Source organism: Coregonus lavaretus (assembly GCF_964263955.1).
Source record: "Coregonus lavaretus genome assembly, chromosome: 12".
In the NCBI taxonomy this organism is placed as follows: domain Eukaryota; kingdom Metazoa; phylum Chordata; class Actinopteri; order Salmoniformes; family Salmonidae; genus Coregonus; species Coregonus lavaretus.
In genome coordinates, this window is record NC_139999.1 from 59,509,985 (window position 1) to 59,523,890 (window position 13,906).

A 13,906-nucleotide genomic window follows, 5' to 3' on the forward strand; every position below is an offset into this window, starting at 1 on the left:
GTCCAATCAATTGAATTTACCACAGGTGGACTCCAATCAAGTTGTAGAAACATCAAGGATGATCAATAGAAACAGGATGCACCGGAGCTCAATTTCTCAATTTTGCTTTGTGTTTATGGGTATTGTGTGTAAATTGCTGAGGAATTGTTTTTATTTAATCAATTTTAGAATAAGGCTGTAACGTAACAAAATGTGGAAAAAGTCAAGGGGTCTGAATACTTTCCGAAGGCACTGTATTGTTAAAGACTCCAGCCACCCTAGTCATAGACTGTTCTCTCTGCTACCGCACGGCAAGCGGTACCGGAGCGCCAAGTCTTGGTCCAAAAGGCTTCTTAACAATTTCTACCCCCAAGCCATAAGACTCCTGAACAGCTTATCAAATGGCTACCCGGACTATTTGCATTGTCCCCCCTCCCTCTAAGCTGCTGCTACTACGCTCTTTACCTATGCATAGTCACTTTAACTATACCTACAGTGGGGAGAACAAGTATTTGATACACTGCCGATTTTGCAGGTTTTCCTACTTACAAAGCATGTAGAGGTCTGTAATTTTTATCATAGATACACTTCAACTGTGAGAGACGGAATCTAAAACAAAAATCCAGAAAATCACATTGTATGATTTTTAAGTAATTCATTTGCATTTTATTGCATGACATAAGTATTTGATACATCAGAAAAGCAGAACTTAATATTTGGTACAGAAACCTTTGTTTGCAATTACAGAGATCATACATTTCCTATAGGTCTTGACCAGGTTTGCACACACTGCAGCAGGGATTTTGGCCCCTCCTCCATACAGACCTTCTCCAGATCCTTCAGGTTTCGGGGCTGTCGCTGGGCAATACGGACTTTCAGCTCCCTCCAAAGATTTTCTATTGGGTTCAGGTCTGGAGACTGGCTAGGCCACTCCAGGACCTTGAGATGCTTCTTACAGAGCCACTCCTTAGTTGCCCTGGCTGTGTGTTTCGGGTCGTTGTTATGCTGGAAGACCCAGCCACGACCCATCTTCAATGCTCTATATCTCGCGATACATGGCCCCATCCATCCTCCCCTCAATACAGTGTAGTCGTCCTGTCCCCTTTGCAGAAAAGCATCCCCAAAGAATGATGTTTCCACCTCCATGCTTCATGGTTGGGATGGTGTTCTTGGGGTTGTACTCATCCTTCTTCTTCCTCCAAACACGGCGAGTGGAGTTTAGACCAAAAAGCTATATTTTTGTCTCATCAGACCACATGACCTTCTCCCATTCCTCCTCTGGATCATGCAGATGGTCATTGGCAAACTTCAGACAGGCCTGGACATGCGCTGGCTTGATCAGGTGGACCTTGCGTGCGCTGCAGGATTTTAATCCATGACGGCGTAGTGTGTTACTAATGGTTTTCTTTGAGACTGTGGTCCCAGTTCTCTTCAGGTCATTGACCAGGTCCTGCCGTGTAGTTCTGGGCTGATCCCTCACCTTCCTCATGATCATTGATGCCCCACAAGGTGAGATCTTGCATGGAGCCCCAGACCGAGGGTGATTGACCGTCATCTTGAACTTCTTCCATTTTCTAATAATTGCGCCAACAGTTGATGCCTTCTCACCAAGCTGCTTGCCTATTGTCCTGTAGCCCATCCCAGCCTTGTGCAGGTCTACAATTTTATCCCTGATGTCCTTACACAGCTCTCTGGTCTTGGCCATTGTGGAGAGGTTGGAGTCTGTTTGATTGAGTGTGTGGACAGGTGTCTTTTATACAGGTAACGAGTTCAAACAGGTGCAGTTAATGAGTGGAGAACAGGAGGGCTTCTTAAAGAAAAACTAACAGGTCTGTGAGAGCCGGAATTCTTACTGGTTGGTAGGAGATCAAATACTTATGTCATGCAATAAAATGCAAATTAATTACTTAAAAATCATACAATGTGATTTTCTGGATTTTTATTACAGACCTCTACATGCTTTGTAAGTAGGAAAACCTGCAAAATCGGCAGTGTATCAAATACTTGTTCTCCCCACTGTACATGTACATATTACCTCAATTACCTCGACTAACCAGTACCCCCTGCATATAGCCTCGCTACTGTTATTTTTACCGTTATTTTAATGCTTTTACTTAACACTTATTTTTCTTAAAACTACATTGTTGGTTAAGGGCTTGTAAGTAAGCATTTCACTGTAAGGTCTACACCTGTTATTTATGTTGCTCATTTGCACCCCAGTATCTCTATTTGCACATCTATCATTCCAGTGTTAATACTAATTGTAATTATTTTTGCACTATGGCCTATTTATTGCCTTAACTCCATAACTTGCTACATTTGCACACATTATATATATATATATATATATATATATATATATATATATATATATATATATATATATATTCTATTTTGTTTTACCCCATATGTAACTCTGTTGTTGTTTTTAATCGCACTGCTTTGCTTTATCTTGGCCAGGTCGCAGTTGTAAATGAGAACTTGTTCTCAACTGGCTTACCTGGTTAAATAAAGGTTACATTTTTTTTTTTTTATGTGTATGTGACAAATACAATTTCATTTGATTTGTATCCCTTAAATTGGTACATGACTCTCACTAACGGGTGCAACAAATATAGCCTCTTACAAGACACACCTCAAAATATGTTAATGGTTCAGAAATAACATTACCAGGCACCCACTAGTGTGAATTCTGTAAAACCCATTTACTGTATTTTACTGTGCATTCTACCATGTTTTACTGTTGAAATTACAGAAACATCTTACAATTGAATAGCATATGTACATGTAAACGTGAAACAACGCAACATTAAACATTTCGTCCCTTGGGCCAATTAGTGATAAAAATTCAAGCTCAAAACGGGACAGGATATATGCTTGTTCAAAGATAAGAATTACAATTGATTACTATAGCGCCTCCATTGGGCCAAATCAGTAATTTTTGTACATGCCGGATCTCTATGGCAAGATGCATAATTCACCTAAGTTTAGTCAGAGTCGGGCCAGTGGTGTCTGAGATATCGCGTGTGACTAATGTACATACAGACAGACAGATCCATAGTCCTCCGTCTGATTTCATTGTGGGGGACAACAAAATGGTGCTAATATACTGTTAATACAGCAGGACCTAGACAAATTTAGCTCTAGGAATGACGAGAGCTTTTTGAAAGCCTGTTCTTATGAGCGTGCCTCTGTGTGCAGGTGTCCCTACAGCCATGCTGGAGCCTACACGGCCGCTGCCCACCTTGCCCGCTCGCCGAACCCACCCCACCTCGGAGAGGAAACACGACCGTCAGTCCCGCCCGCCACGTCCACCCTCCGATGACAGGCCCTATTTCCCCAATGGCAAACCCAACATCTGTGATGGCAACTTCAACACCGTGGCCTTCTTCAGACGCGAGATGTTTGTCTTTAAGGTGAGACCAATGATTTTACATTTTTAGTCATTTAGCAGACGCTCTTATCCAGAGTGACTTACAGATAGTGAGTGCATACATTTTCATACTGACCCCCCCCCCCATGGGAAACGAACCCACAACCCTGGCGATGCAAGCGTCATGCTCTACCAACTGAGCTACAGGGGACTACGTATATAAACCCTGGATTGCTGATGCTATGTATTGGCCAATGAGACATTGAATCCAACGGTTGACCATATTGTCACTCCTCAGAAAAGCAGTCCTCCATAGAAATGAATGGAATTCTACAGTATTTCATTTAAATGTGTCAAGGACAAAATTACATGTTTTTATATAATTCTCATTTTGATGTTTAGCTCACATAATATCATTTAAAAGTATGCATTAAGGTGTCTGTAATAAAATGAATATGGCAAAAACAAAAATGTAGACATTTGTAAATGCATTTCTATAGCTTCCACAATATTTTTTACACTGCCGGGGGAGTGCCAAGATGGAGGCACGCTGACTTCAAAACAGTGCCCCCTGTGAGTCATCTAGTGTATGTATAAATCATTGGGTGAGACTGCCTTTATAAGGCGAACTTTACAAAGTGTAACATTAAGTCTGTGTAGTGTGGGACAATCCTTTTATAATTTGGGGTGGCAGGTAGCCTAGTGGTTAGAGTGTTGGGATAGTAAGCGAAGGTTGATTGTTTAAATCCCCAAGAGTGGAATTATCTGCCGTTCTTCCCTTGAGCAAGGCAGTTAACCCCCACAACAACTGCTCCCTGGGCGCCGATGATGTCGATTAAGGCAACCCCCCTCGCACCTCTCTGATTCAGAGGGGTTGGGTTAAATGCGGAAGACACATTTCGTATGAATGCATTCAGTTGTGAAACTGACTAAGTTTTGAGTATTGAGTTGCTTTAACGCTTGTAATTTTGCCGTGTTCCCGACTCATCGCTCTCACCATCAATGACAAAATGTGTCAGTGCCATTTTCCTCCAAGAGTGGTTAAATATCTAACCCATTCAATTTGTTCTTAATTTCATGTGCCTTGGTTGGTAGTATAGGGTTTTCTTTTACCGGACTCACATAAGATGGACAACACCACCATATTGAATCTTTTGTTTGACTTAAGGGTTTCAGCAATGCTGAAGAGCTTCTCACACTGTAGGGAGCGCTTCGATTTTGCAAGGGTACAAACAACGTGCCAAAGCATTGGTTCTCTGGTTATTATTAATACATCTAGTATGAGTTTGTATTCTAGTATTTCTGTCGTATTTAGGTGTATAACCTTGCTCTTCAGATCACTTTTTACAGGAACAAACTAAATCAGTAGCCTGTGTCGCACTCAATTGGCCTCCCCCCCATCACCAAGTTAGTCACCAGATAATGTGCTTTAACAAAACATTTTTTTTTTAAAGACAAGTATCAATGCAAGTTTATTTCATCCTGAGCAGTGTGTAGACAAATCTAGTTTGATGGATTTGATATTTGCCTAAATGTCTTAAAAGGTCACTCCTCCGCTATCTGATGAATGTTAACACACATCAATAAACCCTGGCCTTTATTGATACAAACTGTATATTCCTGTTTAGGAGCTCCTTTTTGGAGGCTTGTTTAAGGCGTATGAATACACACAGTAAGTTTACTTACTACAGCATAGGTTGTTACATGTTCAGTGTTCATAAACAAATCAATAGAAAATGTAACAATTTACATAAATTGAATAATTATTAGTAACCCCTGCCCCTTTGATCACAATGGAATATTTAGTCACATTTGGATGATAGTTGACTTATACCAGAATAACCATAATAGTAAAACCGCTAAGTAAGTACCGTACTATGTAGTAATGACACTACTATTGACTAACACAGTTAACACTGATTAAGCCTATGGGAATCCTGGATTAAATAGCATGCGCAATGGAGAATCTGTAAGTGCTTTTCGCAATAACTATTATACACTAATATGTTTCTGTAATTTCAACAGTAAAACGCAGTAGAATGCACAGTAAAATACCTTAAAATGTGTTTTAGAACATTAATTATGGTGCATTGTGGGGAAATGTTGTGGGCTGGGAAGGAGTCTCTAGTTCATTAACATATTTTAAGAAGTGTCTTGTAAGAGGCTATATTTGTTGCACCTGTGACTGAGAATGCTCTACCCCCACATAATACAGTAATATACTGTATTTTAGGAATTCTATAAACCTTGTCCTGAAAATCTACAACTACTTACTGGCCAACTGCTGCCAGTAATTTACTGTAATTCAAAAAACAGTACCATACTGCATTTTTGGAGCACTAAAAATCTTTTGAACACTAGCAGGTGCATGACGTTGTTTCTGACTAACATACACTACATAGCCAAAAGGATGTGGACACCCCTTCAAATTAGTGGAGTCGGCCATTTCACCTACACCCGTTCCTGAGAGGTGTATAAAATCGAGCACACAACCATGCAATCTCCATAGACAAGCACTGGCTGTAGAATGGCCCGTACTGAAGAGTTCAGTGACTTTCAACGTGGCACCATCATAGGATGCCACCTTTCCAACAAGTCAGTTCGTCAAATGTATGCCCTGTTAGAGCTGCCCCGGTCAACTGTAAGTGCTGTTATTGTGAAGTGGAAACATCTAGGAGCTACAACAGCTTAGCCGCGAAGTGGTAGGCCGCACAAGCTCACAGAACGGGACCGCAGAGTGCTGAAGCACGTAAAAATCATCTGTCCTCGGTTGCAACACTTACTACCAAGTTCCAAAGTACCTCTGGAAGCAACGTCAGCACAAGAACGGTTCGTCGGGAGTCTAAGATCAACATGAGCAATGCCAAGCGTCGACAGGAGTGGTGTAAAGCTCACCACCATAGGACTCTGGAGCAGTGGAAACACGTTCTCTGGAGTTATGAATCACGCTTCAGCATCTGGCAGTCCAACGGACGAATTTGGGTTTGGCAGATGCCAGGAGAACGCTACCTACCCGAATGGATAGTGCCAACTGTAAAGTTTGGTGGAGGAGGAATAATGGTGAGGAGCTGTTTTTCATGGTTCAGGCTAGGCCCCTTAGTTCCAGTGAAGGGAAATCTTAACGCTACAGCATGCAATGCCATTCTAGATGATTCTGTGCTTTTAACTTTGTGGCAACAGTTTGGGGAAGGCCTGTTCCTGTTTCAGCAAGACAATGCCCTCGTGCACAAAGCGAGGTCCATACAGAAATGGTTTGTCAAGATTGGTGTGGAAGAACTTAACTGGCCTGCACAGAGCACGGTCCTCAACCCCATTGAACACCTTTGTCCCCACAGCAATGTTCCAACATGTAGCCTTCCTAGAAGAGTGGAGGCTGTTATAGCAGCAAAGGGGGGACCAATTCCATATTAATGCGTATGATTTTGGAATTAGATGTTCGACGAGCAGGTGTCCACATACTTTTGGCTATGTAGTGTATTTTGAGGTGTGTCTTGTAAAAGGCTATATTTGTTGACCGGTTAGTGAGAATGCTGTACGAGTTTAACTCATATTTATTTTAACAGGGAATTGATATTGAGACCTAGGTCTCTTTTACAAATGCGTTGAGTGTGTGTGTGTGTGTGTGTGTGTGTGTAATATAGAGATATACACACACACATTATACCCAACATAATACAGTTGAAGTCGGAGGTTTACATACACTTAGGTTGGAGTCATTAAAACCTGTTTTTCAACCACTACACACATTTTATGTTAACAAACTCTAGTTTTGGCAAGTCGGTTAGGACATCTACTTTGTGCATGACAAGTACTTTTTCCAACAATTGTTTACAGACAGATTATTTCACTGTATCACAATTCCAGTGGGTCAGAAGTTTACATACACCAAGTTGACTGTGCCTTTAAAGAGCTTGGAAAATTCCAGAAAATGATGTCATGGCTTTAGAAGCTTCTGATAGGCTAATTGACATAATTTGAGTCAATTGGAGGTGTACCTGTGGATGAATTTCAAGGCCAACCTTCAAACTCAGTGCCTCTTTGATTGACATCATGGGAAAATCAAAAGAAATCAGCCAAGACCTCAGAAAAAAAATTGTAGACATCGACAAGTCTGGTTCATCCTTGGGAGCAATTTCCAAACGCCTGAAGGTACCACGTTCATCTGTACAAACAATAGTACACAAGTATAAACCCCATGTGACCACGCAGCCGTCATACCGCTCAGGAAGGAGACGCGTTCTGTCTCCCAGAGATGAACGTACTTTGGTGCAAAAAGTGCAAATCAATCCCAGAACAACAGCAAAGGACCCTGTGAAGATTCTGGAGGAAACAGTTACAAAATTATCTATATCCACAGTAAAACGAGTCCTATATCGACATAACCTGAAAGGTCGCTCAGCAAGGAAGAAGCCACTGCTCCAAAACCGCCATAAAAAAGCCAGACTACGGTTTGCAACTGCACATGGGGACAAAGATCGTACTTTTAGGAGAAATGTCTTCTGGTCTGATGAAACAAAAATAGAACAGTTTGACCATCGTTATGTTTGGAGGAAAAAGGGGGTGCTTGCAAGCTGAATAACACCATCCCAACAGTGAAACACAGGGGTGGTAGCATCATGCTGTGGGGGTGCTTTGCTGCAGGAGGGACTGGTGCAATTCACAATTAGTATTTGGTAGCATTGCCTTAAAATTGTTTAACTTGGGTCAAACGTTTCGGCTAGTCTTCCACAACAAGTTGGGTGAATTTTGGCCCATTCCTCCTGACAGAGCTGGTGTAACTGAGTCAGGTTTGTAGGCCTCCTTGCTCGCACACGCTTTTTCAGTTCTGCCCACAAATTTTCTATAGGATTGAGGTCAGGGATTTGTGATGGCCACTCCAATACCTTGACTGTTGTCCTTAAGTCCATTTGGAAGACCCATTTGCGACCAAGCTTTAACTTCTTGACTGATGTCTTGAGATGTTGCTTCAATAAAGCCACAAGTTTCTTTCCTCATGATGCCATCTATTTTGTGAAGTGCACCAGTCCTTCCTGCAGAAAAGCACCCCCACAGCATGATGCTGCCACTCCCGTGCTTCACGGTTGGGATGGTGTTCTTCAGCTTGCAAGCACCCCCTTTTTCCTCAAAATATAACGACAGTCATTATGGCCAAACAGATCAATTTCTGTTTCTGTCTAAACAATTGTTGGAAAAATTACATGTCATGAACAAAGTAGATGTCCTAACCGACTTGCCAAAATTATAGGTTGTTAATAAGAAATTCACACACATACCTCTGATTATTCAGCAAGTTTCCCCTATCAGCATCCAGCCCGATATCATTGTGAATAGGCATAGAGGTTCTTACAAAGAGATAGCCCGCTGAAATAAAATGGTGATTAAATGCATCCATGATTTTTATTATTTTTATTTCACCTTTATTTAACCAGGTAAGCCAGTTGAGAACAAGTTCTCATTTAAAGTGCGACATGGCCAAGAAAAATTTAAGCAGTGCAATAAAAACAGAGTTACATATGGGGTAAAACAAAACATAAAGTCAAAAATACAACAGAAAATATAAATACTGTGTGTGCAAATGTAGCAAGTTATGGAGGTAAGGCAATAAACAGGCCATAGTGCAAAATAATTACAATTAGTATTAACACTGCAATGATAGATGTGCAAGAGATGTGCAAATAGAGATACTGGGGTGCAAATGCGCAAAATAAATAACAATATGGGGATGAGGTAGTTGGGTGGGCTAATTTCAGATGGGTTGTGTACAGGTGCAGTGATCGGTAAGGTGCTCTGACAACTGATGCTTAAAGTTAGTGAGGGAGATAAGAGTCTCCAGCTTCAGAGATTTTTGCAGTTTGTTCCAGTCATTGGCAGCAGAGAACTGGAAGGAATGGCGGCCAAAGGAGGTGTTGGCTTTGGGGATGACCAGTGAGATATACCTGCTGGAGCGCATACTACGGGTGGATGTTGCTATGATGACCATTGAGTTAAGATAAGGCGGGGATTTGCCTAGCAGGGATTTATCGATGGCCTGGAGCCAGTGGGTTTGGCGACAAATATGTAGTGAAGACCAGCCAACAAGAGCGTACAGGTCACAGTGGTGGGTAGTATATGGGGCTTTGGTAACAAAACGGATGGCACTGTGATAGACTACATCCAATTTGCTGAGTAGACTGTTGGAGTCTATTTTGTAAATGACATCGCCGAAGTCAAGGATCGGTAGGATAGTCAGTTTTACGAGGGCATGTTTGGCAGCATGAGTGAAGGAGGCTTTGTTGCGAAATAGGAAGCCGATTCTAGATTTAACTTTGGATTGGAGATTCTTAATGTGAGTCTGGAAGGAGAGTTTACAGTCTAACCAGACACCTAGGTATTTGTAGTTGTCCACATACTCTAGGTCAGACCCGTCGGGAGTAGTGATTCTAGTCGGGTGGGCGGGTGCAAACAGCGTTCGATTGAAGAGCATGCATTTAGTTTTACTTGTGTTTAAGAGTAGTTGGAGTGTTGTATGGCATTGAAGCTCGTTTGGAGGTTTGTTAACAGTGTCCAATGAAGGGCCAGATGTATACAAAATGGTGTCGTCTGCGTAGAGGTGGATCTGAGAGTCACCAGCAGCAAGAGCGACATCATTGATATACACAGAGAAAAGAGTCAGCCCAAGAATTGAACCCTGTGGCCCCCCCCCATAGAGACCGCCATAGGTCCAGACAACAGGCCCTCCGATTTGACACATTGAACTCTATCTGAGAAGTAGTTGGTGAACCAGTCGAGGCAGTCATTTAAGAAACCAAGGCTATTTAGTCTGCCAATAAGAATGCGGTGGTTGACAGAGTCGAAAGCCTTGGCCAGGTCGATGAAGACGGCTGCACAGTACTGTCTATTATCGATTGCGGTTATAATATCACTTAGGACCTTGAGCGTGGCTGAGGTGCAAACATGACCAGCTCGGAAACCAGATTGCATAGCGGAGAAGGTACGGTGGGATTCGAAATGGTCGGTGATGTGTTTGTTAACTTGGCTTTCAAATACTTTCCAAAGGCAGGGCAGGATGGATATAGGTCTGTAACAGTTTGGATCTAGAGTGTCACCCCCTTTGAAGAGGGGGATGACCGCGGCAGCTTTCCAATCTCTGGGGATCTCAGACGTTACGAAAGAGAGGTTAAACAGGCTAGTAAAGGGGTTGCGACAATTTCGGCGGCTAATTTTAGAAAGAAAGGGTCCAGATTGTCTAGCCCAGATGATTTGTAGTGGTCCAGATTTTACAGCTCTTTCAGAACATCAGCTGTCTAAATTTGTGTGAAGGAGAAGCCGGGGGGGGGGGGCATGGGCATGTTGCAGCGGAGGGTGCAGAGCTGGTGGCCGGGGTAGTGGTAGCCAGGTGGAAAGCAATGCCAGCCGTAGCAAAATGTTTGTTGAAATTCTCGTTTATTGTAGATATAAATCGGTGGTGATAGTGTTTCTTAGCCTCAGTGCAGTGGGCAGCTGGGAGGAGGTGCTCTTATTCTCCATGGACTTTAGTGTCCCAAAACTTTTTGGAGTTAGTGCTACAGGATGCAAATTTCTGTTTGAAAAAGCTAGCCTTTGCTTTCCTAACTGCTTGTGTATATTGGTTCCTAACTTCCCTGAAAAGTTGCATATCGCGGGGGCTATTCAATGCTAATGCAGTACGCCACAGGATGTTTTTGTGCTGGTCAAGGGCAGTCAAGTCTGAGGAGAACCAGGGGCTATATCTGTTCTTGGTTCTGAATGGGGCATGCTTATTTAAGATGGAGAGGAAAGCACTTTTAAAGAACAACCAGGAATCCTCTACTGACGGAATGAGATCGATATCCATCCAGGATACCTGGGCCAGGTCAATTAGGAAGGCCTGCTCGCTAAAGTGTTTTAGGGAGCATTTGACAGTGATGAAGGGTGGTCGTTTGACCACGGACCCGTTACGGACGCAGGCAATAAGGCAGTGGTCGCTGAGATCCTGGTTGAAGACAGCGGAGGTGTATTTAGAGGGTAAGTTAGTCAGGATGATATCTATGAGGGTGCCATGATTACGGATTTAGGGTTGTACCTTGTAGGTTCCTTGATCATTTGTGTGAGATGAGGGCATCTAGTTTGGATTGTAGGATGGCCGGGATGTTACGCATATCCCAGTTTAGGTCACCAAGCAGTACGAACTGAGGATAGATGGGAGGCAATCAATTCACATATGGTGTCCAGGGCACAGCTGGGGGCTGAGGGGGGTCTGTAGCAAGCGGCAACAGTGAGAGACTTATTTCAGGAAAGGTGGATTTTTAGAAGTAGGAGCTCAAACTGATTGGGCACAGACCTGGATAGTATGATAGAGCTCTGCAGGCTATCTAGACGGAAAATGTTGTAGTTGGGGATGGACATTTCTGGTGGCCTTCCTAAGCCAGGATTCAGACACTGCTAGAACATCAGGGTTGGCGGAGTGTGCTAACGCAGTGAATAACTCAAACTTAGGGAGGAGGCTTCTGATGTTAACATGCAAAAAGCCAAGGCTTTTACGGTTATAGAAGTCAACAAATGATAGCGCCTGGGGAGTAGGAGTGATACTGGGGCTGCAGGGCCTGGGTTAACCTTTACATCACCAGAGGAACAGAGGAGGACTAGAATAAGGATACGGCTAAAGGCTTTAAGAACTGGTCTTCTAGTGCGTTGGGTACAGAGAATAAAAGGGGCAGATTTCCGGGCGTTGTAGAATAGATTCAGGGCATTATGTTCAGACAAGGATATGGAAGGATATGAGTACAGTGGAGGTAAACCTAAGCGTTGGGTAACAATAAAAGAGATAGCATCACTGGAGGCACCGATTGAGCCGGTCTCCGCGTGTATTGGGGGTGGAACAAAGGAGCCATTTGAGGCAGTTTGAGAGGGACTTGGGGCTCTATAGTGAAATGGTATAATAAGAACTAACTGGAACAGCAATAGGCAAGCCATATTGACATGGGAGAGAGGCATAAAGCAATCACACGTGTTATTCGAGAGAGCTAAGACAACTGGTAATGGCGATGAAAGTTTGGGCTGAGGCTAAAACAGGACAGGATACCGTGTAAAGAAACAGTCCAGCAGGCATCAGCTGTGCAGTTGAATGATCATAAGGTCCAGTGAACAGCAATATGTGAGTCCGAGAGCAGTTTGAATTGGTGCTACAGCACAGGCGAGCAAGAAGCACGGCTGTTGAATTGCGTGTGCTAGCGGGCCGGGGCTAGCAGATGGATCTTTGTGGTCGTCACAACGGGAAGCCTGTTGAAACCACAGACGATTACATAGGCAGACCAGCCGTGATGGATTGGCGGGGCTCCGTGTCGACACTAGGAGGTCCTGTCCGGTTGACAGAGAGGTAGATAGCCAGGAGATGGGCCTGACTCGAGGCTAGCTCAAGGCTGATTAGCTAACCACAACATCTATTCGGTTGCAGCTAGCTAGTTGCGATGAGCCGGTGTTAAAGGTCCAGTGATTCAGAGATTCCGGCAGAAAATCCGATCTGGTCTGGGTCGATAACGCGCTGTGCAGACTGGCAGATAATAGTCCAGGGTAGTGCTGGCTGGTAGGTAGTGCAGGCCACGGACAATGGTGGAAAAACCCGCTAACGGTGGCTAATAGCAAGTCGCTAGTTAGCTGGCTACTCCCGTCCGGTAGACAGAGAGGTAGATAGCCGGGATATGGGCCTGGCTCAAGGCTAGCTTAAGGCTAACTGGTGCTTGCTTGGGGGGCAGTGGTGATTAGCCAACAGCAACATCGATTCGGTTGCGGCTAGCTGGATGCGATCCGGTGTTAAGGTCCAGTGATTCAGTTATTCTGGCAGAAAATCTGATGTTCTGGGTGAAAACCACTAACGGTGGCTAATAGCAAGTAGCTAGTTAGCTGGCTAGCTAGTTTCAACTGGAGATTCTAGATAAAAGGTAAGTAAATAATAGAATCCGTTCCACATTGAGTGAGGCGGGTTGCAGGAATGTATATTTAGTAGAAGGATGAAAAGTGTGATAGGAAAATATATACGAAAAAGGCTATTTACATGGACACACTACAGAGTACACGGCCGCACTGCTACGCCATCTTGGATGCATAATGGTATCTTTTTCCGTAATGAGGCCAGTGTCTGAAATAATTTGTTCTGGCAGAGAGGAGGAAGTAGAACCCTTCAGGGATTTGACAGTTTTCCAGAATTTCCCATTACAATCCAAAAGAGCAGTTACATAATAACCAGGTTTAGCCTTTCTGATTTGTCTTACACAATGACACCTCAGTTGCTTAAAAGCTTGCCAGTCCAGGCCTAAGCCTGTGTTCCTGGCCTTGACCCAAGCATCATGTTATTATTTTTTGATCATCGCTGCATCTCCCCAACAGGCTCAGGAGAGGCAAAGGTCGAGTCACACGTCCTCCGAAACATGACCAACCAAACCACGCTTCTTAACACCCGCCTGCTTAACCCGAAAGCCAGCTGCACCAATGTGTCATAGGAAACACTGTTCAACTGACAACTGAAGTCAGCCTGCAGGCGCCTGGCCCACCACAATGAGTCGCTAGAGCGCGATGAGCCAA

At 43.5% G+C, this 13,906-nt stretch overlaps 1 protein-coding gene across 1 annotated transcript in view; it reads left to right on the plus strand.

The window, feature by feature from the left end:
• The window catches only part of mmp24 (matrix metallopeptidase 24), a gene marked incomplete at both ends in the record, with an annotated part of 130,570 nt that overhangs the window by 93,476 nt on the left and 23,188 nt on the right, over positions 1 to 13,906 (plus strand). The window contains one exon of the mRNA XM_084172871.1: positions 3,181 to 3,395. Coding sequence (XP_084028997.1) covers positions 3,181 to 3,395 — 215 coding nt within the window. The remainder of the gene's footprint in view (positions 1 to 3,180; positions 3,396 to 13,906) is intronic.